Source organism: Leopardus geoffroyi, chromosome B4 (genome assembly GCF_018350155.1).
Source record: "Leopardus geoffroyi isolate Oge1 chromosome B4, O.geoffroyi_Oge1_pat1.0, whole genome shotgun sequence".
NCBI lineage: Eukaryota > Metazoa > Chordata > Mammalia > Carnivora > Felidae > Leopardus > Leopardus geoffroyi.
The window spans coordinates 118,214,441-118,242,435 of NC_059341.1; the positions used below are offsets into that span (position 1 = coordinate 118,214,441).

At 36.4% G+C, this 27,995-nt stretch overlaps 1 protein-coding gene across 3 annotated transcripts in view; it reads left to right on the forward strand.

Moving 5' to 3' along the window:
• CFAP54 (cilia and flagella associated protein 54) overlaps positions 1-27,995 on the forward strand; it is a 291,595-nt gene that overhangs the window by 56,290 nt on the left and 207,310 nt on the right. For 2 of the 3 annotated variants that reach the window (XM_045463273.1, XM_045463270.1), the window contains exons 16-19: positions 1,428-1,556; positions 1,922-2,048; positions 14,521-14,607; positions 14,700-14,821. In XM_045463273.1, the coding sequence (XP_045319229.1) occupies positions 1,428-1,556; positions 1,922-2,048; positions 14,521-14,607; positions 14,700-14,821 (465 nt within the window). The remainder of the gene's footprint in view (positions 1-1,427; positions 1,557-1,921; positions 2,049-14,520; positions 14,608-14,699; positions 14,822-27,995) is intronic. The other variant, XM_045463272.1, reaches the window with a different exon arrangement.

Sequence of the window (27,995 nt, forward strand, 5' to 3'; positions counted from 1 at the left end):
TCCAGACTAGTACAATGCATTACACATTTTTAGTAATAGCAGTCTAAATGCCCATCGGCAGAAGAGTAGATAAATAAATTGTAATATTTTCCTCAGCATTGCACTGTTGCATTGTGGTCACGAGGATGAATGAACTAGTGTGGGCTCGAACTGGAGTCAACTTGACATTGCCATTCCCTTCTTTAGTCACCTTTGGGTCTCAGGGGAAAACCTGGAACTGCATTTCCCAGCATCTCATTGCCATGTGATTCTAGGTTAGTCTTCCAATGAGGTGCATTTGCATGAATTTATAACAGAAGAAAGACAGAGTTCTTATTCGGCAGTGGCAGATGGAAGGAGTTCATTTGCCAGCGCTGCTGAGCAAGCTCTTGCAACTCACTTGATCCAGTGTAGTAGACACAGTTGTCGTCAGCCACCTAGGTTCATGCACAGAGGCTTGTGCATGAAGCAGAATGGTCACTGACGGCTCCCTTGGCCTTTGTTCCCCCCAGCCTTCCAATGGTGATAGACACCTCTAATTCTGTGTATCAAATCCCTTTCTGCTTAGAGTATCTGGAGTCGTCCTGCGTTCCCAACCAAACTGACACCATTAAGTTACATACACTCCCATGGAAAGGTTTCAACAACATGTGTTTGAGTGTATAAAGTGAACTCCAAAATTTTCTGACAGAGTTAAAAAATAGGCAAAGCAATATTGCATATTGTTAATGGATGCAAACCCATGTATTAAAAGTTTAAAAACATGCAAAAGAACAGTAAAAACCAAATTCAAGCACAGTGGCTTCCTTTAGGAGCAGAGAAGCATAGTCGTTGTGGACACTTGTATGGAGGATTTCAGTTATCTGCATGTATCCATTTACGTTATTTTCTAAAAATTTTCTGGAGTAATATGGAAAATTTGAAAGTATGAATAAAGCTGGATGCTCTTTATATTATTCTTTATATTTGTCCCTCTGTGAGAGTAATTATAATGAAAAGGTATCTAGTTTTTGAAAATCATGATATTTGCCATTGGATTTGATGGCCTCTAAGTCTAAATTTCCAGCTCTGAGATTTAAAAAAAATAATAACTTCCAAAATGAAGTGTGTGAGATGACAGATTATGTAAGTTATATTTTAAACATTTACCGATAAATTTGGTACAATCAGAATTTTGAAACTATGAAAGGAAGATATATATATGTTTGTGAAAAGTTTATTTTATATTTGGAAAAATTATGAAGTGTATTTATTATTTCACTTTTATCAGTAGTACTCCACATTTAACTGAAGACAAATACATTTAGTAAAAAATACAACATGGTTGATATTGGATAGACTATTTAAATTTGTTATTTGGTTCGAGTTATTATTAAAAAGTTTGGAAATGTCATATATGATTTTCCTTTAAGTGTTATTTTTCTGTCTTGTTTATAAAATTACTTTAGAAAAAACCCGTGGAACAGTTATTTTTGGCTTATGAACTTCTTGACAAAGCAATTGGTGGGATAAATTTGAATTGCAAGTTAAGTGCTTTGCCAAATGGATCATCAGTGATTGACCATTGCTATGCCAAGGTAAACAGGGAAACTCTTACATTAGATTTAAGTGCTACTTAGCTTGGCAGAGGGCTGGCCTTGCAAGTAGGTGAGTAAAGCATGATTTGTGGTGGCTTCACTCTCACAGGCCAGAAATCTATTCCCCCCTTCCCAGAAGAAATCAAGAAGAGTGAGGAGTCTTTAAATTTGTTATCAAAGAGGCCACTGGTGAACTTGAAAAGCAGGTTTATTAGCATGCAAACCAGATTGCTAAGGGTTGAAAAGTGAGCAGAATTTAATAGCTTTGAGTAAAATAATAACTTGAGTGATAATAGGATGGAGCTATTTTTAGTATGTTTTGATAATTGCATTTCTTTTTTATTTTTACTTCAATTCTACCAAAGTATACCCAGGATACAGATGGAGACATCTGCAAACCAGTCACACCGAATAGTTTCATGATGGATTTACATCTTGAACTAATTCAAGCCCAGCACCGAATAGCTGTTGTGCTTCTTGACCAATTGCAAGGTAGTTGTCGTCAAAGCAAATAATTTGTCCTGCATCAATTTTAAGATAAGTTCAAGTATAGAATCAACTTAATTTGTTAGTTATTCTCTTGTTGACAGAGTGTTTTCCAGATAAATTTCATTATTTTCTTTTCTTTTCCCTGATTAATATCAATAGATACCTTTCATTATTGCTTTATACCCTGCATAGCAAATACTTTAGTAAACTTCTAAAAAATTAAATTAATTTTGTTTGAATTATAGTAAATTATTGATATTTTTTAATTAAATCAACCAAATATAATTATTGAGTGCCTACTTAGATCCAGGAACCATATTATATTTTGTATAAATAAGATACAACCTCTAATTTTGAGCTTCTAGATACATAAGCCAATTGTAACAGTTTAGATTAATAAATGTAACAGAAGTGGGCTCAGAATGTTTGTTATAGGTACACAGAAGAGGAGAATCTATAATAGACAAGAGTCAGGGATGGCTTCCTAGAAGAGGTGATAGTTGACCAGAAGGCTAATAAATATCTTTATGATGAAGAGTGAAAGGAAAGCAGTCATTTGGAGAGAGAAAATAGCCTTTAGCAAGCTGGAAACCAAACAGTAATATCGTGCAGTTTAGGAATTGCTGAAATTCTATTATGGCTGGAATAAAGAGCACATGTGGGAAAATGACATAGACAAGCCTGCCAAGGTAGACTCTAGTTACATCTAAATGGCTGGGGGGTTTACATTTACCCTGGAAGCTACTGAAGACCTTAGAAAGACATCTCTGACAGCAACTTCAGAACACACAGGACTTGGATCTAACTTCTTTTGGTCTTATTATTAGGTAAAGGAGTCAAAACATTTTTTAAAAAGATGTCAATAATAATACCAGTGTGCATATAGATAACACGTTTGAGTTTCAAAATAAGATTTAACATCATTATGTCTAAAAACTGAGGTTAAATTCTGATAAAGGTAAGTTACTCTTGGCATGATTATATAGCCAAATATTCATTTAACTACTACTACAGTATAAATTACTAATTATAGAATAGAATCAAGTGTTGCTGCCTAATATAACCTCTGATTTCTGTCTAAAGCATTCTAATTTGAAGGGATACATACACCCCAATGTTTATAGCAGCATTATCAACAGTAGCCAAATCATGGAAAGAGCTCAAGTGTCCATCGACTGGTAAATGGATAATGATGTCACACACACACACACACACACACACACACACACACACACACACACACACTGGAATATTAGTCAGCCATAAAAAAGAATGAAATTTTGTGATTTGTAATGATGTGGATGGAGCTAGAGAGCATTAAGCTAAGCAAAACAAACCAGAAAAAGACAAATACCGTATGATTTCACTCATATGTGGCATTTAAGAAACAAAACAAACAATCATAGGGGGGAGAAAAGGCCAACCAAGGAACAGACTCTTAACTATAGAGAACAAACTGATGGTTACCAGAGGGGAGGCGGGTAAGGATGGGTTAAATAGGTGATGGGGATTAAGGAGTGCACTTGTGATGAGCACCGGGTGTTGTATGTAAGTGTTGAATGACTAATTTGAATACCTGAAGCTAATATTACACTGTACATTAACTAACTGGAATTTAAATAAAAACTTAAAAAAATAAAGCATTCAGATGTTACATCATATATACAACTAAATAAATTTAATCAAGTGCTAGTTAATTAATTAATTTTTGAGTACAAACATTTCCCCCCAGGTCAGTGAGATATAATTGACAGATAACATTGTGTAAGTATAAGTTGTACGACTGTTTTGATTTGATACACTAATATATGTACGACTGTTTTGATTTGATACACTAATATATTGCAAAGTGATTACCATGGTAGCATTAGCTAATGCCTCCATCATGTCACATAATTATCATTTCTTTTTTGTGGTATGAACACTTAAGATTTACTTTCTTAGCAACTTTCAAGTATATACTACAGTATTATTAACTATAATCATCATGCTATACATTAGATCCCTAGAACTTATTTATCTTATAACTGAAAGTTCATAGCCTTTGACCAACATCTCTCCATCTCCTCCCAGTCCCCCTCCAGCCCCTGGTAACCACCACTCTGTTTCTATGAATTTAGCTTTTTTAGATTCCACATATAAGTGATATCATACAGCATTTGTCTGATTTATTTCAGTAGTGTTATGCCCTCAGAGTCTATTTGTCTGGTTGCAAATGGTAGGATTTCTTTCCTTCTCATGATTGAATAATATTCCATGGTGTATATATATATAGTGGTGGTATTTTTTATACCACATATTCTTTATCCATTCATCCATTGACAGACACTTTAGGTTATTTCCATATCTTGGCTGTTGTGAATAATGCTGCAGTGAACATGGGAGTGCAGATATCTCTACGAGATCTTGTTTTCATCTCCTTTGGAGATACACCCGGAAGTGGGATATCTGGATTGTATGGTAGTTCTATTTTTAATTTTTTGGATGAGCCTCCATAGTATTTTCCACAGTGGCTGAATAAACCTACATTCCCACCGACATTGTACAAGGGTTTCCTTTGTTCTACATCCTTGCCAACATTTGTTATCTCTTGTCTTTTTTGATAGCTGTTCTAGCAGATGTGAAATGATAACTCATTGTGGTTTTGATTTGCATTTTTCTGATGATTAGTGATGTTGAGCATCTTTTCATGTACCTGTTGGCCATTTGTATGTATTCTTTGGAAAAATGTCTATTCAGATCGTCTGTCCATTTTTAATTGGATTATTTGTTTTTTTCGCTATTGAATTGTAGGAGTTCTTTTTTTTTTATATGAAATTTATTGTCAAATTGGTTCCCATACAACACACAGTGCTCATCCCAACAGGTGCTCTCCTCAATGCCCATAACCCACTTTCCCCTCCCCCCACCCTCTATCAACCCTCAGTTTATTCTCAGTTTTTAAGAGGCTCTTATGGTTTGCCTCCTACCCTCTCTGTAACTTTTTTCCCCCCATCCCCTCCCCCTGGTCTTCTGTTGAGCTTCTCAGGATCCACATAAGAGGGAAAATATATGGTATCTGTCTTTCTCTGCCTGACTTATTTCACTTAGCATAACACTCTCCAGTTCCATCCACGTTGCTACAAATGGCCAGATTTCATTCTTTTTCATTGCCAAGTAGTATTCCATTGTATATTTAACCACATCTTCTTTATCCATTTGTCAGTTGATGGACATTTAGGCTCTTTCCATAATTTGGCTATTGTTGAAAGTGCTGCTATAAACCTTGGGGTACTAGTGCCCCTATGCATCAGCACCCCCGTATCCCTTGGGTAAATTCCTAGCAATGCTATTACTGAATCATAGGGTAGATCTATTTTTAACTTTTTGAGGAACCTCCACACTGTTTTCCAGAGCGGCTATACCAGTTTGCATTCCCACCAATAGTGCAAGAGGGTTCCCATTTCTCCATATCCTCTCCAGCATCTATAGTCTGCTGATTTGTTCATTTTAGCCACTCTGACTGGCGGGAGGTGGTATCTCAGTGTGGTTTTGATTTGTATTTCCCTGATGAGGAGTAACATTGAGCATCTTTTCATGTGCCTGTTGGCCATCCGGATGTCTTCTTTAGAAAAGTGTCTATTCATGTCTTCTGCCCATTTATTCACTGGATTAATTTGTTTTTTGGGTGTGGAGTTTGGGGAGGTCTTTATAGATTTTGGATACTAGCCTTTTGTCCGATATGTCATTTGCAAATATCTTTTCCCATTCCATTGGTTGCCTTTTAGTTTTGTTGGTTGTTTCCTTTGCAGTGCAGAAGCTTTTTATCTTGATGAGGTCCTAATAGTTCATTTTTGCTTTTAATTCCCTTGCCTTTGGAGATGTGTCAAGTAAGAAATTGCTGTGGCTAAGGTCAGAGAGGTTTTTTTTTCTGATTTTTCCTCTAGGGTTTTGATGGTTTCCTTTCTCACATTCAGGTCCTTCATCCATTTTGAGTTTATCTTTGTGAATAGTGTAAGAAAGTGGTCTAGTTTCATTCTTATGCAAGTTTCTTTCCAGTTCTCCCAGCATCATTTGTTAAAGAGACTGTCTTTTTTCCATTGGATATTCTTTCCTGCTTTGTCAAAGATTAGTTGGCCATACTTTTGTGGGTCCAATACTGGAGTCTCTATTCTATTCCATTGGTCTACGTATCTGTTTTTGTGCCAATACCATGCTGTCTTGATGATTACAGCTTTGTAGTAGAGGCTAAAGTGTGGGATTGTGATGCCTCCCACCTTGGTTTTCTTCTTCAAAATTACTTTGGCTATTCAGGGCCTTTTGTGGTTCCATATGAATTTTAGGATTGCTTGTTCTAGCTTTGAGAAGAATGCTGGTGCAATTTTGATTGGGATTGCATTGAATGTGTAGATTGCTTTGGGTAGTATTGACATTTTAACAATATTTATTCTTGCAATCAGAAGAATAAACTTCCATTTCTTTGTATCTTCTTCAATTTCCTTCATAAGCTTTCTTTACTTTTCAACATACAGATCTTTTACATCTTTGGCTTAGGTTTACTCCTAGGTATTTTATGCTTCTTGGTGCAATTTTGAATGGGATCAGTTTCTTCATTTGTATTTCTATTGCTTCATTATTAGTGTATAAGAATACAACTGATTTCTGTACATTGATTTTGTATTCTGTGACTTTGCTGAATTCATGTACCAGTTCTAGCAGACCTTTGGTGGAGTCTATCAGGTTTTCCATGTATCGTATCATGTCATCTGCAAAAAGTGAAAGCTTAACTTCATCTTTGCCAATTTGGATGCCTTTGATTTCATTTTGGTGTCTGACTGTTGACGCTAGAACTTCCAACACTATGTTAAACAACAGCGGTGAGAGTGGGCATCCTTGTCGTGTTCCTGATCTCAGGGGGAAAGCTCTCAGTTTTTCCCCATTGAGGATGATGTTAGCTGTGGGCTTTTCATAAATGGCTTTTATGATGTTTAAGCATGTTCCTTCTATCCCAACTTTCTCGAGGGTGTTTATTAAGAAAGAATGCTGAATTTTGTCAAATGCTTTTTCTGCATCGATTGACAGAATCATATGGTTCTTTTCTTTTCTTTTCTTAATGTGATGTATCGCATTGATTGATTTGTGAATGTTGAACCAGCCCTGCATCCCAGGAATGAATCCCACTTGATTATGGTGAATAATTCTTTTTTTATGCTATTGAATTTGACTTGCTAGTATCTTGTTGGGAATTTTTGCATACATATTCATCAGGGATATTGGCCTGTAGTTCTCTTTTTTTGCGGGGTCTCTGGTTTGGGAATCAAAGTAATGCTGGCTCATAGAATGAGTCTGGAAATTTTTTGGAACAGCTTGAGAAGGATAGGTATTATCTCTGCTTTAAATGTCTGGTATAATTCCCCAGGGAAGCCATCTGGTCCTAGACTCTTATTTGTTGGGAGATTTTTTTTTTTTAACGTTTATTTATTTTTGGGACAGAGAGAGACAGAGCGTGAATGGGGGAGGGGCAGAGAGAGAGGGAGACACAGAATCAGAAGCAGGCTCCAGGCTCTGAGCCATCAGCCCAGAGCCCGACGCGGGGCTCGAACTCACGGACCGCGAGATCGTGACCTGGCTGAAGTCGGACGCTTAACCGACTGTGCCACCCAGGCGCCCCAAGGGAGATTTTTGATAATTGATTCAATTTCTTCACTGGTTATGAGTCTATTCAAATTTTCTATTCTTCCTGTTTGAGTTTTGGAAGTGTGTGGGTGCTTAGGTATTTGTCCATTTCTTCTAGGTTGTCCAGTTTGTTGGCATATAATTTTTCATAGTATTCCCTGTTAATCCCTTGTATTTCTAAGGGATTGGTTGTAATAATTCCATTTTCATTCATGATTTTATCTATTTGGGTCCTCTCCCTTTTCTTTTTGAGAAGCCTAGCTAGAGGTTTTTCAATTTTGTTTATTTTTTCAAAAAACCAACTCTTGGTTTCATTGATCTGCTGTACTGTTTTTTTTTTTTTTTTTTTTTTTTTTTTTTTTTTTTAGATTCTATATTGTTTATTTTTGCTCTGATCTTTATTATTTCTCTTCTTCAGCTGGGTTTGGGGTGTCTTTGCTGCTCTGCTTCTGTTTCCTTTAGGTGTGCTGTTAGATTTTGTATTTGGGATATTTCTTGTTTCTTGAGATAGGCCTGGACTGCAATGTATTTTCCTCTCAGGACTGCCTTTGCTACATCTCAAGGTGTTTGGATTGTTGTATTTTTATTTTCGTTTGTTTCTATATATTTTTTAATTTCTTCTCTAATTGCCTGGCTGACCCATTCATCCTTTAGTAGGATGTTTTTTAACCTCCATGCTTTTGGAGGTTTTTCAGACTTTTTCCTGTGATTGATTTCAAGTTTCATAGCATTGTGGTCTGAAAGTGTGCATGGTATGATCTCAATTCTTTTATACTTATTAAGGGCCTGTTTTGTGGCCCAGTATGTGATCTATCTTGGAGAATGTTCCATGTGCACTCAAGAAAAAAGTATATTCTGTCACTTTGGGAGGCAGAGTTCTAAAGTCCATCTGATCCAGTATATCATTCAGGGCCCTTGTTTATTTATTTATTCTCTGTTGGATGTTCTATCCATTGCTATAAGTGGAGTATTAAAGTCCCCTGCAATTACCACATTTTTATCAATAAGGTTGCTTATGTTTGTGATTAATTGTTTTATATATTTGGGGGCTTCCAAATTCGGTGCATAGACATTTATAAATGTTAGCTCTTCCTGATGGATATACCCTGTAATTATTATATAATGCCCTTCTTAATCTCTTGTTACAGCCTTTAATTAAAAGTCTAGTTGTTCTAATATAAGTAAGACTGCTCCAGATTTCTTTCGACTTTCAGTGGCATGATAGTTCTCCATCCCCTCACTTTCAATATGAAGGTGTGCTCAAGTCTAAAATGAGTCTCTTGTAGACAGAAAATAGATGGGTCTTGTTTTTTTGTTTTTGTTTTTTTTTTTTTTATCCATTCTGATACCCTATGTCTTTTGGTTGGAGCATTTAGTCCATTTACATTCAGTGTTATTATTGAAAGATATGTGTTTAGAGTCATTGTGATATCAGTAGGTTTCATGCTTGTAGTGGTGTCTCTGGTACATTGTGGTCCTTACAACATTTCACTCACAGAATCTCCCTTAGGATCTCTTGTAGGGCTGGTTTAGTGGTGATGAATTCTTCAGTTTTTGTTTGTTTGGGAAAACCTTTATCTCTCCTATTCTGAATGACAGACTTGCTGGGTAAAGGATTCTTGGCTGCATATTTTTTCTGTTCCTCACACTGAAGATTTCCTGCCATTCCTTTCTGGCCTGCCAAGTTTCAGTAGATAGGTTTGCTACTAGCCTTATGTGTCTACCTTTGTATGTTAAGGCCCGTTTATCCCTAGCTGCTTTCACACTTGATCTTAGCCAAAAGGCCAAGAAGCAATATCCCTAGCTGCTTTCAGAATTCTCTCTTTATCCTTGTATTTTCCCGGTTTCACTATGATATGTTGTGCAGAAGATCAATTCAAGTCTGAAGGGAGTTCTCTGTGCCTTTTGGATTTCAATGCCTGTTTCCTTCCCCAGATCAGGAAAGTTCTCGGCTATGATTTGTTCAAGTACACCTTCAGCCCCTTTCTCTCTCTCTCTTGTTCTTCTGGAATTCCTATGATACGGATATTGTTCTGTTTGATTGCATCATTTCATTCTTTAATTCTCCCTTCATACTCCTGGATTTTGTATCTCTCTTTTTCTCAGCTTCCTCTTTTCTCATAATTTTATCTTCTAATTCACCTATTTTCTCCTCTGCCTCTTCAATCCATGCCGTAGCTGTCTCCATTTTATTTTGCACCTTGTTTGTAGCATTTTTAAATTCATCATGACTATTTTTTAGTCCCTTGATCTCTGTAGCAATAGATTCTCTGCTGTCTTCTATGCTTTTTTCAAGCCCAGCAATTAGTTTTATGACTATTATTCTAAATTCTTGTTCTGTTATATTGCTTAAATCGGTTTTAATTGATTTGTTAGCTGTCGCTACTTCCTGGAATTTCTTTTGAGGAAAATTCTTCCGTTTCATCATTTTGGCTAGTTTCCTGTCCCTTTTGCATTTTAAAAGCTTGTTGTATGCTCTGCACCTGCGAGCACCTGCTGTATTAAAGGAGGGTCACATATTGGCCAGGGCCTGGCCCTTCAGGAGGTGTTTTTTCGGGTCTTGTTACTTGCTCTCTGTTGTGACTTTGGTTATTTTATTACCCTACTCATAATAATATTTTGGCCCCTCTACCAGATATGCCTTGATTTGTTCATTGGAGTAGCCCTGTAAAGGGAAACAGATGGACAAACAGGAGACAAAAACACGCAAACACACAAATAACACAAACAAACAAACAAAAAACCCCTAAAGACTAAAAACAAAAAACCCCAAAACACCAACTACAAGTAAAGAAGAGGGTGGAGGTGGTGCTGATGGAAGAGCACATACAAAGAGAGAAATGACTGGGGTGGGTGGGAGGGAAGAAAAAATAAATATTGGTTAGGCAGAGAGACTAAAAGGCTTAATCCAGAGAGGGAAAAAGGAAAATAAAGAAGGAGGTGGGGAAAACGAAATGAGGATAAAGTTGCCCAGACAGAGAAACTATATGGCTTGAAAATTCCAGAGAGAGAAAGGAGTATAAAGGAGGAGGTGTAGAACATGTATCAAGACAATGGATTAAATATGTCTGTTTAGACAGACCAATAACCAGAGTAACCAGCCTAGGGGAGGGAAGAGATAAGGAGGAGAAATGGGGGAGGGGGAAGAATATATCTATATATCCAGAATTGACCTAGAGTTAATCCAGGCAATGCTGCATTGCTTGTCGGTGGTAGCTGTCCTCAGGGTCTGTGCCGCTCCAGTGGATAGGCAGTTACCCAGTGCAAGGGGGCGTGGTTTGGTGTGGTCGGAACCCACCTCCACTAGGAGCCCCGGAAGTGATCCCTGAGGCCCCACCTTGGTGGTGGTGGGGGCAGGGGCAGAATGGTGATCCCCCAGTCTCTTCATGGATCCCGACCTGGTGAACTCAGTTTGAGTGGGCCTCACTGTGCTGCGGGCACAGACGGGGGGCTGGGGGGGTCGCAGTCCTTACTCCGCCAACTCCCCTGACCCTGCACTTGGCTAGGATTCAAAGTCCCGCTCCGTGAGCTCTGACGCTGGGGAAGTGCCTCTGAATGTGGTGATATGTTGTCCCGGCTGGCTTTGTGCCGCCGCACTTCAGGGAGGACCATCTTCTCTTACCACGGACTGAGTCTCCGCCCTTGCCGCCTGACACCCCGCCATGGTGGATGGCGGACACAGGCAGGCTTTGTCTTTTCCCACAGCACTCCAGGGACTCAGCGGCCGTATCCTCCTGTAGACTGAGCCCCTGGCCCAGCCGCTGTGCCCGGAGTGGCGGATGCAGGCAGGTTCTGTGCTATTGCGCAGCCCTCCAGGGAGGGAACCACTTTCTCCAGCTGGGGACTGAGACTCTGACCTACCACCACACCCAGGCCTGGCTCCCCCACTCCCCAGGTGCGAGAACAGAGGCGGGCCCCATCCGAAGAAAGCCGAAGTTAGAGATTGGATCCCTCTCAGTCTCAGTCCCAGGTCTATCTCCTGTACCCATAGGTCAGGTCCTGCACTTCCCTTTGTCTCTCCACAGAAGGGGGTCCCTCCCCTCCATGCTTATGTGGCCTTTTTTTTTTTTTTTATCTCCCCCAGTCGCAGTTACCCACCTATCTTTTTTCCAGCTTTCCCATTTTCTTCCTAGTAGATTCAGTCTCTTTCCTCCCAGGCCCTGGTGTTCAAAGTCCTTTGGCTTCTACACTTCTTTGAGAGACACGGGAAGTATGGATTCCCCCTACTTCTCTGCCATGTTGGCCGCCCTCCAGCAACTACGAGTTCTTTAAATATTTTGGATATTAATCCTTATCAGATATATGATTTGTAGATATTTTCTTCCATTTTGTAGGTTCCCTTTTCATTCTGTTGGTTATTTCTTTTGCAGTGCAGAGCTTTTTCATGTGATGTACTCCTATTTATTAATTTTGTTATTACTTGTGCTTTTGCTGTCAGATCAAAAAAAAAAAAAATCATTGCCAAGACCAATGTCAAGAAGTGTTTTTTTCTTCTAGGAGTTCTATGGTTTCAGTTTTTAGGTTTAAAATTTTAATCCATTTCAAGTTAATTTTTGTAAGTGGTGTAAAAGGTCCAATTTCCTTCTTCTGCATATGGATATCCAGTTTTCCTAACACCATTTATTAAGGAAACTGTCTTTTCCCTACCAAATATTCTTTGCTCCATTGTCTAGTATTAATTGGACATATTTGCATGTATTTGTTTCTGTTCTACTAGTCTGTGTGTCTATTTTTATGCCAGTACCGTACACGTTTTAATTACTATTGCTTTGCAGTATAGTTTGAAATCAGGAAGTGCGATACCTCCAGTTTTGCTCTTCTTTCTCAGGCACTTCTGTTTTTGTCCATGAATAGATGCTGAGTTTTTCTTATTGCATGTGGAGGGGGGAAGGGATGACTTATGCTGCCATGATGCTTTGTCTTACCATATTAACAAAGTGTTTTCAGAATTATTAAACCAATACCACCATTAACAACAAAACTGCTAAGTAAATTTAGGATTTCTTTGCAGTTCATTTTGTCTTTAGAATATATCACATGTTAGAGAACTGTGTTCAAATTTACTTGAATTAATTTTATTTTTTCTATGGTGATGTTTCCCATTGGTATATACTTAGGACCACGTGCTTGTATTTGCATTCTGTTTACATAAAATTTCCCTTTTCTTGATTCTTTTATCCCTTTATAGTTTTCATCCTCTTACATTTTATTTTCAACATTTATACTGTTTCAAAGCCTGTTTCTTAAAAGACCTGCTGGATGTAGAGGGAAGCAAATAAAATGAAAATATTTCTGTGTCATCATATATATATATATATATTTCAATCAGGCTACTTAGAATAAGAACTTTGAATATTCTTTGATTTTAAAACATTTGGACCACAAATGTATTTCAAAACATGAATGGCATTTATGTGTCAGGTTTTCTTTAAGAAAACTAGCCTATAATTCTCACTTAGTAGCTATATTATCTTCTGTAGTAAAGTGGGGTCTGTTTACTTATAGAGTTAATAACTAGTTCATTCTCTAATTATTATCCATAAATCTTTCCAGGCTAAGTGATCCTCTGAGTTTTTATCAGAGACCATTTAATAATACTGATGGTAGACTTGAGCTCAAATTTAAATGGGCTTAGTTATTATTCCTTTGCAATATCTCTGGGACTCCTTGATGTTTTTCTCCACTTATTGAACTATCACCCTAGCAAAGATTTTCGTTTTTTCCTTCTTTCTTCATTCTTGCATGCTGCTGCCAGACTAATGTTGCCTAAATACTGCTTTTGTCATTCTCATTCAAGAACTTTACAGTGGTTGCCTGTTGATGATAGTGGCATTAAATATGACTTATCTGCGTTGGGCATTCAGAGTTTTCTTGAATCTCATCCTTCTTATCTCTATTATACTCATGAGAGCCTTCTTATCTCCAACTGTTATACTCATGAGAGTCATCACTTAGTTAGCACTTATAATACACCAGGTACTGAGAGAATGATGCATTATTTTCTGCTTTGTGTTGCTGTCTCCATGCAGAGAAATTCCCTTATCCTTCACCATTAAAGAAGCTTTATATCCTTTAATGGTATCTGTTGGCATCTTTTCATCAGTCAATCATCATCTCATGGCATTAGCACAAATAATTAAAATAACAGGGGTTTATTGTCAGGTTACTACAAGTACCTTCACATACCTCCAAGAAACAAAATATTGCCTGATCTCTTGAGGACAGGACCTCAAAAATCAAAATCAGAGCAACATTCTCCATCTTCCTGGGCCAGCATACTTTTATTCTCTTCTCCATCATCCTTTCTTTCCTAGACCACAATGATGGCTCATCCCAACTGTACACCAGGATCTCTCACTGCCCATAGTCAGCTGGCAAGAATTCGTGTGTTAGTTGAAAATCTTGAGAGGCGAGTGGAGGTATTCTTGGGGTACTCAGAGATCTTGCAGGCATCATGGATGGAGCAGTTTTAAAAAGTTTATCAAAAGGGAAGTGAATAAAAGTAGGTTGGATCTTATTTATCAACTTTCAAGATGATTTTATTTAAGATGAGATAGCAAGTTAAATATTTTTATAATTTGAATATTTTTTATGTCCTCAGGCATACCGTGGCAAATAAAAGAGAGTTTGTCAATTAAACTGCATTTATTTATAGATTGTTGTAGATTTGTTTGAATTTTTATCTATTAATGAAAAAAAGACATGACATATGAGAGGAAGTAATAATTTTGCAAATAGATAGTTACCCTTTAATGTTTAGAAAATATGCCCTTTTTTTGGATACAAATCTAATTGTAATGGCAATCTTCTCCTTCTTCAGTTTTGCAGACTCCAGCTGCTAGCAAGCATGTATCTGCCAAAGATCCAAAAAAGCTGAAACAATCTAGAAGCATTGACTGTTTTACAGGTAATTAAAATTGGGATAAACTGTTTTTCCAAAATATTTAAAGATAGTTTTTATGTTTCCCTTTTGGTAAAAATGTGTATTTTCTGTTTCAGAATTAAGTGTAATGAATAAAATAAAGAAGAATAAGCTGTCCAAAGCGATTTACTTGATGCAGAAAGCTCTTCTAGTATTTGAGAAAGATGCAGCCTCTACATGTTCACACAACTTTTTGATGGTAACAACATGCCATTCCTTTTTTTTTTTTTTTTTTTTACTCCTGACATACAACCATTGTTAAATGAATGATTTAGTTCCCTTTGCTAAAAATAATGTGTTTGTTAGATTATGAACTTTTAGGGTCCCTATATCTAGTCCTCTCTTTTGAGAAGTAGAATGGTTCTGAACAGGGAACTAATTTGTATTGCCAGTCCTGAACTCCCCTAAAATGATAGATCCTCTCACTGTATTTTCTCTTTGTAGGGGCAACTTACATTGGAAGCCAAATAAAATCAGAAGGATTAAAAATAAGGGAAACTATAGAATTTAAGTGACACTATGCTAGCATAATGCATTCCTTACTATGGAATTAAAATACTTCAAGTCCATTGGCTCACATATCTCCTCTCCGGTGGTATTGCTGATTTATGGACCAAATGCCTTATTATCTTACTCTGACCTGGAAATTGTTCTGTCTTCTTGCTGATTCATTGTATATTGATTTTAGAGTTTAAATTTTTGAGGGCAGTAGAATTTAAAGTTAGGGGATTTTTAAAAATTTTGTCTCTCATACTGTATTACCCATAAAAATTTGATTGTATTGGCTGAGTGAATGGCACATGGTGAAGTAGAGACTAATGATACAAGTAGTTTAGCTGATAAGAGAAAGACAAAAGTAGGTCAAAGCTAGGGAGAAGATACAGAGTTTAAGAGAAAAAGTTTAGCATATTTATATAATGAGGATGAAGAGCCAGAAGAAAAGGAATTGAAGATATGAGAGGGGTTAATGATAGAGCAGAATCCTATTAGAAGAGGGAAGGAGATGATTGAAATCACAGATAAAGTGATTCATCTTCAGTGGAGGGTGGGCTGCAGGGCAGACGCCTCATCCTCTGATATAAAAGGGAAGGAGGAAAAGACTGATGTAGATTAGAGTGAGTCTATTAGTGTGGAGGCAGAGAGTTGAGTTGATGCCTTCTTATGCCAATCATCTGATAGAGTAGGAAGCAAGGGATATCTGCCAACAGCGGAGAGCAAGGGTGGACAGTTGGACCGAGGAGAGAGAAGATGGTTACAGAGTGGAGAGGAATGAATGAGGAATGGATGGGGAAGCTGACTCCCAAGTTAAAGGACTGGCCAGCACAAAGTTCTGGCTGAAGTTGAAGACCATGAATTTTTAAGAAGCCCCATCTGCATAGTGGTATGACATTATCCTGGTGTGTTATTTTTAGTAGCTGTGACAGCAGAATATTTGTGACAGCAGAAATATGTACAGGGCTGGATTTTTACAAATGATAGTATGGGTTAAAAGTTCATAATAAAAATGGGTACAGAATGAGTGAGAGGGAAGTGACACCCTCACGGTCTGTAAAGTCTTGGTGACTAGGAAGATGTCAAGAGACTAGACATCTCTGTGAGGTCAGAGACCAGAAAATCAGAATCTGAGAGAGCTGGAAGGATAGGTATTTGAGGTCAGAAAGTAGGATATTGGAATTTAAGATTTCTGATATATAGCACTCTCTGATCATCTGTCCATTACTTCATTCATCCAAAAAATGTTTTTGAGTACTTACCATCCATTCAGCAAATATTTATTGCACATTGATTGTGTGCCTGGTATTATGCTGAGTACAGGGGATAAAAACAAATTAAATCCTTTATTTATTTAAGGAATATTGATGGGTTGCCTTCTCTTTGTGGTCCCTGCCTTCAAGATAAATCCAGTCTGTGGGAACATAGATAAGTAAGTAGGTAATTATGGGTCATTGCTATAGATGTTTTCATTGCAAAGAGTGCCAGGGGAATTAGGCAGAGGAGTACCCAACCCAGCAGTGGGTAATGTTTAAGGAAACATACAGAAAAGGAATCGTGAAGTTGAATACTGACAGGCAGAGAAAAAGGAAGACAAAGGGTGGAAATGATATTATGGAAGAGAAAACAACATGTACAAAGTTCCTGAAGCTAGAAATCTCATAGAGTTCTTGTGGTCCTATAGGTCTCAGTGTCACAGAAGCATAGATGCAAGGGGAGGGGTGGGTATTGGGATAAAATGGTAAGAAGAAGAGACCACAGAGGAAGTCTGAGGATTTTGGATGGACTGATGCTATTGGTGTTCAAGGTTGGTAAGTCCGTCCTGGCAGTATTAGGGGAGAGCCTTATTAAATTTGAATATCTAGCATTTGAATGAAGGAGTTTTATGATAGTTTGGATAGTCTCAGATGACTGGTGCCTGATTTTTGTTGGAAAACTTTGGGGGTGTGTTCAGATTCATTTTCTCATCAGATGCTTCTGAAGCCCCTTGCTACTATCTGGTACTTGGAGGATACTAATACTTCAGTCCTATTTCTACATCAAATAAAACTTATCTTTCTTTTAGAACTGTTTCTCTCAGGAGTAATTTTGTGGCCTCTCAGAGCCTGGAGAGAATAAAGCCTCTGGGATTTTCCCTTTTGTTTTATTACGACTGAATCTGGTCTTCGTGCTGTCATAATATGCTTATTCCCCTGTTATATCTCTATCTTCCTACCTTTGACACTGGGGGACACACTGGAGTTGTGAGAAGTCAGAAGTTTTCATGCTTTTCTCCCTGTGTGCCTTTTCCTTCTATGTCTTAAGTGAAACTATTTTAACTTAAGAAAAATTGTAAGTATAATGTCCTCTTAGGATAGAATCATGAGATGCATTTAGAGGCTCTATTTTTTTTTTTTTATGAGGGGTCCTCCACAAGGATTTCACCAACTAGGAACATGTTGAATATTTATTTAGAAGTTCTGAAATCATCTATAGCCACCTCTGCTCCTCAATGGTAGTTTTTTATCCAAGTGTTAAGGCTTAATGATCAGTCCTTAGAGTACTCTCGTAAACAATGATATTATGGCTCAAATAATTGCCAAACTTTCTCTCTTTAAAGAAGACAAATAAATTTCTTTCCCTTGGCAATCATTTCTGCTGGGGTATATTACAGAATGGTTTACATTTTCATGATTTTGTAATAAAGTTATCCCCAAATCAGTAACTGATGTGTCACCTGATACCATAAAAAGGTTTGAAAAGCCTGGGTCTTTTTCTTTTCAGAACTCTTAAATAATTCATACCCTGTTTTAGTTTTTCAGAAGTTTCCTGACCTTGTGGAGCTGCATAATCTCATCAGGTGTCCATTTTATTCCTAATCAGTTATAAGTGGACCAACTTGTTGCCAGGAGTGAGAGACAAACCTTTGATAATAGCTTGTTAGCTTTCTAAATGAAATGACTGGTTTCTTTTTTGATTATGGGGATTTCCAACCTCCCCCCCGCCTTTTTCCTGTCTTGGTTATTGGGCTTCTGAAAGTCCATGTTGGCTTTTTATTACATTAGTGGTAATTGGATTACTAAGTATAATTATTCTTCCTATTTTATAGCATTTTAGTCAAATCAATTCTATTTGCTTTTGGGGAAAGAATATAGGTAAATCAATTTTTTTTCAGAGATCTTATCAGCTCTTTTTAATTGTTCCATGTTGAAGTCTTTCCCATAAAGAGCAAATTCTTTCTGATTCTGACCCCCTCCTGTGAAGTCATATTTTGACTCCCTAGACTTCAAACTATTGACTGGAGATTTTAGCTAACTTACATTTCAAGTTTTAATGGTATTTTGTAGGAAACTTCATCCAGGTTGCCTTTCCCTGCTTCTTTGTAACTTAGCTTTGTATTAAGACAAGATACATAGTAGTTAGGAGTATAGGGTGTTGGGTTAAAGTTTTGGTTCTGCTACTGACTAGCTGTATGATCAAGGTCAAGTTACTTATGCTCTCCTAAGTTTTAATTTCTTCATATATAAAATGGGGGTTCTTGGGAAGATTCAAGGAAATGATGCATGTAAAATGCTTAGCATTTGGCACAGAACAAGCAGTCAATAAATGTTAGCCATTATTATTATTACTACTACTACTACTACTACTACTCTGTCTTCCACTTTAAGCATTCTGGAACATTCTGTTTTATCATATCAGAACTATTTTTTGGTGTTGTAGATATACTTTCCTCTATCAAACTATATGTTTCTTTTTGTGTTGTCTCCGAGATTGATCTTATAAATTGTATATTTTATTCTTAGCAATAAAAAAATATTTCTTTCCTGGATTCTTGGATATGACTTAACTTTTCATCTCCTTCTAAAATGTATGTAATAGTGCTGAGAATCCAGAATATACCTCAGGAGGTCTACTAGACAAGTAATAAATATGGCACTTTATTATTCCAATCTTATGATCGTTTTTTATGGATAGTTGTTAATCATGACCTTGAAGATTGCATTATATCTTTCCCCAAGTGTTTTGCTGCACTGTCGATGTCAAACGTATTTAATGTCAATCTGTCCTCGTAAGCATTGAGTAACTTCTAAAAAGAAGCAGGTCTGTTTCTCTATGGGAACTATAGGCAGAAATTTACATTCAGACAAAAGTACTTTGGACTTCAGTACAATTTTTAATGGCAATAAAACAATATGTTTTGATGGACATATTAGGCAACATGTTGGACATGTTATATTTTATAACTGGGAATTTGTACCTTTTGACCCCTTTCACCCATTTTTGTCCCACCTCTCACCCCCAACCAACTGGCAACCACCAATGAACTTGGTTTTTTTCAGATTCCATATGTGAATGACATCATATGGTATTTGTCTTTTTCTGACTTATTTCACTTAACGTAATGCCCTCAGGGTCCATCTATGTTGTCTCAGATGGCAAGGTTTCATTTTTTTTTCTATGGCTGAATAATATTCATACATATGAGTTATATATTCATATATATATAATGTGTCTTGGCTATTGTAAATAATGCTGAAATGGACATGGGGGTATAGATACTTTTTCTAATTAGTGTACCAGTCACTCTCTTATAAATGGAATGCTTTTAGCAACTCAATGATTTGGCTTACTAAGTTAGGATTTTAATTTTTTTTTTTAATTAGTTTCATTTTTTTAAATATTTGAAATTTATTGTCAAATTGGTGTCCATACAACACCCAGTGCTCATCCCAAAAGATACCCTCTTCAATACCCATCACCCACCCTTCCCTCCCTCCCACCCCCCATCAGCCCTCAGTTTGTTCTCATTTTTTAAGAGTCTCTTATACTTTGGCTCTCTCCCACTCTAACCTCTTTTTTTTTTTTTTCCTTCCCCTCCCCCATGGATTCCTGTTAAGTTTCTCAGGATCCACCTAAGAGTGAAAACATATGGTATCTGTCTTTCTCTGTATGGCTTATTTCACTTAGCATAACACTCTCCAGTTCCGTCCACATTGCTACAAAGGGCCATATTTCATTCTGTCTCATTGCCACATAGTACTCCATTGTGTATATAAACCACGATTTCTTTATCCATTCATCAGGTGATGGACATTTAGGCTCTTTCCGTAATTTGGCTATTGTTGAGAGTGCTGCTATAAACATTGGGGTACAAGTGCCCCTATGCATCAGTACTCCTGTATCCCTTGGGTAAATTCCTAGCAGTGCTACTGCTGGGTCATAGGGTAGGTCTATTTTTAATTTTTTGAGGAACCTCCAGACTGTTTTCCAGAGTGGCTGCACCAGTTTGCATTCCCACCAACAGTGCAAGAGGGTTCCTATTTCTCCACAGGATTTTAATTTCTAACTAGCACTAGGTTTTACCTTGAGTACTATTATAGAATTTATCTGATTTACATAAATCAAGGACTCTATTTTAGACTTTTGTTACCTTTCATTTAAGACCTTAGTGCTTTTATTAGTCTATGTCAAATTGGGCCATGGAATCTGAGTTGGGGATCCTAAAGTTAAAACTGATCAAGACTGAATCAGAACATTTTAAACATATTGTCTTAAAATGCATTATAGAGCATTCTTGTCTGTCATAATTTCATATATCTTTCATTCAAAACACATTTACTGAACCTAAAGAGATAAATAAAGCACTGTCATTGTGGCCAAGACACTCATTGCTTAGAGAGTGTAGACAATCATGTACACAGATCATATTGTGTGATACCTGCTAAAATAAAGAATGGTAAATGATGAGAGTTAAGTACCTAAATGTGTGGGGCTTCTTTTGGGAGGATTCAGAGGTGATTTTTGAGTGAGTCTTGAAGCACAGAAAAGGATGTAAAACCCTTCAGGAAGAGGAAGTTGCATGGGAAAAGCTTCAAGGCATGACAAGCACAGGTTCGCAGGGAAGGATAGGAGGTAGTTATGGGAGAACAAAAGAGTAGAGAAGGAGATAAGGCTAGAAAGTATAATCATGATCAGAATACAAAGGGCTGTGGAGGAGTTTGCACTGTAACAAGTATAGGAGGAGTCATTGAAAGGCTAGATGACTGGAGGTTGAGGAGATTAGAGACTGAGAGAAAGGGTAGGAAGCTGATTAACTCATTTCAATCAGTGGCTCCCAGTCGCTGCTGTACTTCAAAATTATCCTTGACATTTGTTAATAATACAGATGTTTGGGGTACCTAGGTGGCTCACTTGGTTAAGCCTCCAACTCTTGATTTCAGGCCAGGTCATGATCTCACAGTTTGTGAGTTTGAGCACGGAGCTTGCTTGGGATTCTCTCTCCGTCTCTCGCTGCCCGCCCACCTCCGCCGCACTTTCTCTCTCAAAATAAAGAAATAAACTTAAAAAAAAATACAGACACGCAAGCCTCATCCCTGGAGATTTTTATTAAATAGGTTCGGAGTGGGGATGGAATACCTTAGTTTTTAAATAAACTCCATAGATGATATTGATCAATAGCCAGGTTGGAGAAATATCTGTGCCATGGCAGAAAGCAGGAAGTTTTAAAAAATCTCAGTTGGGTTCATGGATATGGAGAGAGAAGCTGCTAAATTCAAGTCAGAAGATGCTAGTGTCCGACTGGTTTACTGGAGCATGAACTGCTGAGGCAAATTTTGGAAATAAGTGTAGAAAGCCCAGGGCAGTTGGCTAGCCAGTTGAGATAAGGTCAAAAGTAGTGTGTGTTAATATTAGGGCCAGTAAACCAGTGCTGCTGGTGCATTTTATAGGCTGCACACATAATCCAGAGGACGGAAACTAAAGTATTGGTCCTTTCCCTTGTGTTGCATAATTTTTCCTCAGGCTGATCTCACCTGTTCTTATGCAGCCTAAAATATCTTGGTCTCCACAGTCTGTGACGCAAATGAAGGCACATTAACATTTAATGTTCAAAATATAATAGCTTTCATCTCCCTTCTGTTCAAGTAGGAATGTCTTTAAAATTTTCCACAGTTATCTGGGAGGAATCTACTTATCTTTTTCTGCTCAAGCTTCTTCCTCATTTTGATTCTGGTCTCTTCCTCATCAAGCTCCTACCTATTGTTGCCTTTTGAGGGAACCCTGCTCTGTGGGCCTATCTGTTCTCTCAGGGAGCCAAATCTGGTCTTTTGTCTATGGTATAGGGTGGAAAGGTCAATGAGCCTCTGTCCAGCCCCATAGTTGTTGTGTCCTCTGGGCTGAACTGGCACTGCTGATTCCTTGATTCTCTCATAGTGTGTTAGGACACAGCTCCTTTAACGTCTCTCTTTCCATCCATTTTCTCCATTCTTCTCAGTTTGGTTGAATGAGTGAAAAAGTAGAGATGGTAATGAATAATAGATGCCATCCTATCCCCTTGATTGATTGATTCATTCAATGATTCAAGTTATACTGAGCACCACATGTCTGTAAATTAGTTTTGAGTCTAAACAGCTAAGGTCTTTACCACGTAGGCCCTAGGAACATGGTTACCATTTAATACACCCCTTCTCACATGATGGAGTAATTGTCCTATGCAGATGGCAAAGATTCTTAATGATAAATGCCAAAAAAAAAAAAAAAAAAAAATTCAAGCCCTCCTTGCACAGAACAAGCAGAATTTAAAAGCCCATTTATTATTACAGATAAATTTTAATCACAACTAATGATTTTAGACCTTAATGTCGGCCATTTCCTATAAACAATAAAAATGAGTTCATTCTGATCTCAATTTAGGTCAATCTTTATTTTAGGAGAAAATGTATGATACTACAGTTTTATAATCTACACTCCCACAGGGAACTAGTTTACTCACTCAGTTTTAAATATCACTTTGATGCAAATGACTCGTGGATCCTATCTCCAGTCTTACCCTTTCTTTTGAGCTCAAGTCCCCATCTCCAAATGGAAGCTTTGAACTTGGCATGTCTTCTGCAGGGGAGACAGTACAGGTTCTTGTATCAGAGTGAAATGTATTTGAAATTTGGTAGGCAGACATCTGTCTTCTCATTTTCGGTATTTCTTTTCTTAAATTTATTAAATTGGCTGGAACTTCCAGAACAAAAATGAATAGGGGCATTGTGTCTCCTTCTGGATTTTATTGATAATTCTTTTAGTGCTTCCCCATTAGCCATAATTTTGGCTATTGGCTAAAATTAATATTTTTCTCATGCTAAGGCAAGAGCTTTCCTAGTTTACTGAGGTTTGCCACACCCCCATCTTTACTGAGGCATAATTGGCAAATAAAATTGTAATATACTTAGAATGTATAATGTGATGATTTGATGTACACATAGAGTAGTCTCCTCTTATCTGTGGTTTTGCTTTCTGAGGAATCAGTTACCTGCAGACAACCACAGCCCAGAAGCAGATGATTCTCTTTCTGATGTATCCTCAGAAGGTCAGTAGTAGCCTAATGCTGTGTCACAGTGCCTATGACATTCACTTCACTTCATCTCATCACATAGGCATTTTATCTTCTCACATTGTCACAGGAAGAGGATGAGTACAGTACAATAAGATATTTTGAGACCACATTCACATAACTTTTATTATAATATATTGTTATAATTGTTCTATTTTATTATTAGATATTGCTAATCCCTTACTGTGCCTAATTTATAAATTAAACTTTATCATAGGTATATATGTATAAGAAAAAAATAGTATATATATAGGGTTTGATATGTCTGTGGTTTCAGGCATCCATTGAGGGGCTTGGAATGTGTTCCTGTGGATAAGCAGGGACTATTGTACATTATAAAATGGTTACCACAATCAGCTTAATTAACACATTTATCGTATCATGTAGTTACCTTTTTTTTTCTGAGTGAGAACACTTAAGATATGTTTTCTTGCCAGATTTCAAGGATGCAATACACTATTATTAAGTGTAGTCACCATGCTCTACATTAGATTTTCAGAACTTATTCATCTTATAACTGGAAGTTTGTGCCTCTTGACCGAATCCCCTCTTTCTTGCCCTTGGCAATCACCATTCTACTTACTGTTTCTATGAGTTTGACTTTTATTTTTTTAGATTACACATATACATGATACCATAGAGTATTTCTCTTTGTCTGGCTCATTTCATTAGTATAATGCCCTCAAGGTCATACATGTCACTCCAATTGGCAGAATTTTCTTATTTTCTAAGGCTGAATAATATTCCATTGTATATATGTAACACAGTTTCTTTATTTATTTATCAGTGGACACTTAGATTGTCTTCACATCTTGGTGATAGTGAATAATGCTGCAATGAACATAGGAGTGCAGATACACCTTAAGATAATGATTTCATTTGTTTTGGATAAATACCCAGAAGTGGGATTGCTGGATTATATGATAGTTCTATTTTTAATTTTTTGAGGGACCTCCATACTGTATACCACATTGGTTGTACCAGTTCACATTCTTACCAACATTGTACAAAGGTTCCCTTTTCTCCACATCTACACCAACATTTGTTATCATTTGTCTTTTTGATAATAGACATTCTAACAGGTGTGAGATACTATCTCATGGTGGTTTTTATTTACATTTCCCTGATGATAAGTGATGTTGAGCATCATTTCATGTACCTGTTGGCCATCTGAATGTCTTTTTTGGAAAAATGTCTATTTGGGTTTTTTTTTGTCCATTTTTAAGTTATTTGACTGGATTGATTGCTATTGAGTTTACAGTTCCTTATATATTTTAGACATCAAGGCCTTATTGAACGTATAGATTGTAAATATTTTCTCCAGTTCCATAGGTTGCCTTTTCATTTTGTTGATTGTTTCCTATGCTGTGCTGAAGGTTTTTAGCTTATTTACTTTTGTTTTTGTTGCCTATACCTCTTCTGTCAGAACCAAAAACAATTGTTGCCTAAACCAATGTCAAAGAGCTCTTCCTTTATGTTTTCTTCTAGGAGTTCGTGGTTTTCAGGTCTTATGTTTAAGTCTCTAATCCATTTTGAGTTGATTTTTGCATATAATAAGATAATGGTCCAATTTCATTCTTTTATGGATATCCAGTTTTCCCAATACCATTTATTAAAGAACCTATTTATTAAAGAACCTAAAGAACCTTTCTTCATTGTATATACTTGGAGACTTTGTCAAAAATTAGTTGACCATATTTCTGGGCTCTCTGTTTTATTCCATTGGTCTTTCTTTCCTTCTTTTCTTCTTCCTTTCTCTCTCCCTTCCTCCTTTCTTTCTCTCTCTCTATCTATACCATATTTTTGATTACTACAGCTTTGTTATATAGTTTGAGATCAGCTTTGTTCTTCTTGCTCAAGTCTGTGTCAGCTATTTGGATCTTTTGTCATTCTGTATGAATTTTAGGATTGCCTTTTCTATTTCTGTGAAAAATGCCATTGGAATTTTCATAAAGATTGCATTGAATTTGTAGATCATTTTGTGTACTATGAATATTTCAATAATATTAATTCTTCCTACCCATGAACACGGGGAATTTTTCCATTTATTTGTGTCTTCTTCAGTTTCTTTCATCAACGTTTTATGCACAGACCTTTTTTACCTCCATGGTTAAGTTTATTGCTCTTTTCTTGTTTTTGACACTAATATAAATGGGACTGTTTTCTTTATTCTTATTTTTATTTTTTGGATAGTTTGTTGTTAGTGTATAGAAATGCCACAGATTTTTATATGTTGATTTTGGATCTTGCAACTTTACTGAATTTGTTTATTGGTTCTAACAGTGTTTTGGTTGGGTCTTTGCAGTTTTCTCTCTATATAATCATGTCATCTGTAAACAGAGACAATTTTCTTCTTTCTTTTAGATTTAGATACTTTTTATTTCTTTTTCTTTTCTGATTGCTTTGGCTAAGATGTCCAGTAGCATGTTGAATAGGAGTGGTAAGAATGGGCATTCTTGTCTTCTTCCTGATCTTAGTGGGAATGCTTTCAACCCGTTGCCAGTGAGTACGATGTTAGCATAGGTTTGCCATATATGGCCTTTATTATGTTTAGGTATGATTCTTCTATATCCAGTTTGTAGAGAGGTTTTTTTTTTTAATCATAAAAGGATGTTTAATTTTGTTAAATTCTTTTTCTGAATCTATTGAAATGATCATATTATTTTTATCTTTCATTTTGTTGATGTGGTTTATCACATTTACTGATTTGTATCACATTTATATTGAGCCATCCTTGCATCCCAGGAATAAATCCTACTTCATCATGGTGTATAATCCTTTTAATGTATTGTTATATTTGGTTTACCAATATTTTGTTGAGGATTTTTGCATTTATATTTGTCAGGGATGTTGACCTGTAATTTTCTTTTGTTGTAGTGTCCTTGCCAGGCTTTGTTATCAGGGGCATACTGGCTTCATAAAATCAGTTTGGAAGTGTCCCCTTCTCTTCATTTTTTTGGAATAGTTTAAGAATGATTGATATTGATTCTTTAAATTTTTCTGATTCTGGGCTTTTCTTTATTGGGAGGTTTTTGATTACTAATTCATCTCCTTACTTGTTATTGGCCTGTTCATCTTTTCTATTTCTTCATGATTCTGAGTTGGCAAGTCATATATTTCAAGTTATTGATCAATTTCTTCTAGGTTATATAATTTGTTGGTGTGTAATGTTCATAGTAATGTCTTATGGTTCTTTGTATTTCTGTGGTATAAGTTATAATGTCTCCTCTTTCATTTCTGATATTATTTGAGTCTTCTCCCTTTTTCTCTTAGTCTAGCTAAAAGTTTTTCAGTTCTGTTTATCTTTTCAAGAAACCAGCTCTTATTTTAGTTGATCTTTTCTTTATTTTTCTGGTCTCTATTTTATTTATTTCCCTTCTCATCTTTGTTATTTCCTTCTGTCTACTAATTTTAGGCTTAGCTTTTTGTTCTTTTTCTAGTTCCCTTGAAATATAAAGTCAGATTGTTTATTTCAGATCTTTCTTTTTTCTTAGTGGAAGCATTTTCTTTATAAACTTTCTTCTTAGAAGTGTTTTTGATGCATCCCATAGATTTTGGTATGTTGTGTTTCCATTTTTATTTGTCTTAAGATTTTTAAAATTTTCCTTTTTACCTCCTCTTTTTTTAAAAAAAATAAACAATGAATATTAAAGAAGTTCAAAAAAATTTTTTTGGTCATTGAGCCTATAATCATATTTTTTCTCATTTGATTTATAGATAAATTGTATTCGTACACTTTCTAATATTAAATTATCCATGTATTCCTGGGAGAGAGACAATATAATTACCATACATTATCTCTTTAATATATTGCTAGATTCAATGTATTAGTATTTTATTTAGAATTCTTGCATTTATATTTGTAAGAAGATTGCCCTATGTTTTTACATGCAGTCACTTTTCAAGTTTTGTTATCAAGGTTATAATAATTTTGTAAAATTATTTGAGAAGCTATCTATCTTTGTCTGTAGTTACAAAATTTTTAAATAGTATAGGAGTTATCAGTTCCTTGAGATTTGAAATTTTTTAAAAATGAAATCAATTGAGACTGACGTTGTGGGATGAATTTTTTGGATATGTTTCTCAGCTCTATCACTATCTTGCATTCAAATTTTCTGCCTCTTGAATTAGCTTGCTGATTTTGTATTTTCATCCCTAAATGGTCAGTGATGTTTTGCATCTTTTTTGTACTTATTGGCCATTTGTAGATCTTCTCTGGAGAACTATCTGTTCAAAACCTTTGTCCGCTTTTTTTTAATGGGGTTATTTGTCTTTTTATTATTGACTTGTAACAGTTCTTTATGTATTTTGAATACAAATCACTTATCAGATACATGATTGGCAGATATTTTCTCTTTTTTTTTTTGAAATTTTAAATTTTGATGAAGTTTAATGTATCTACTTTTTGGTGTGTGTGTGCGTGTGTGCGTGCGTGTGTGTGTGTGAATGAGTTTGCTTGTGTTGTCATATCTAAGAAACCATTGCCTAACTCAAAGCAGTGAAGATTTACTCATATGTTTTA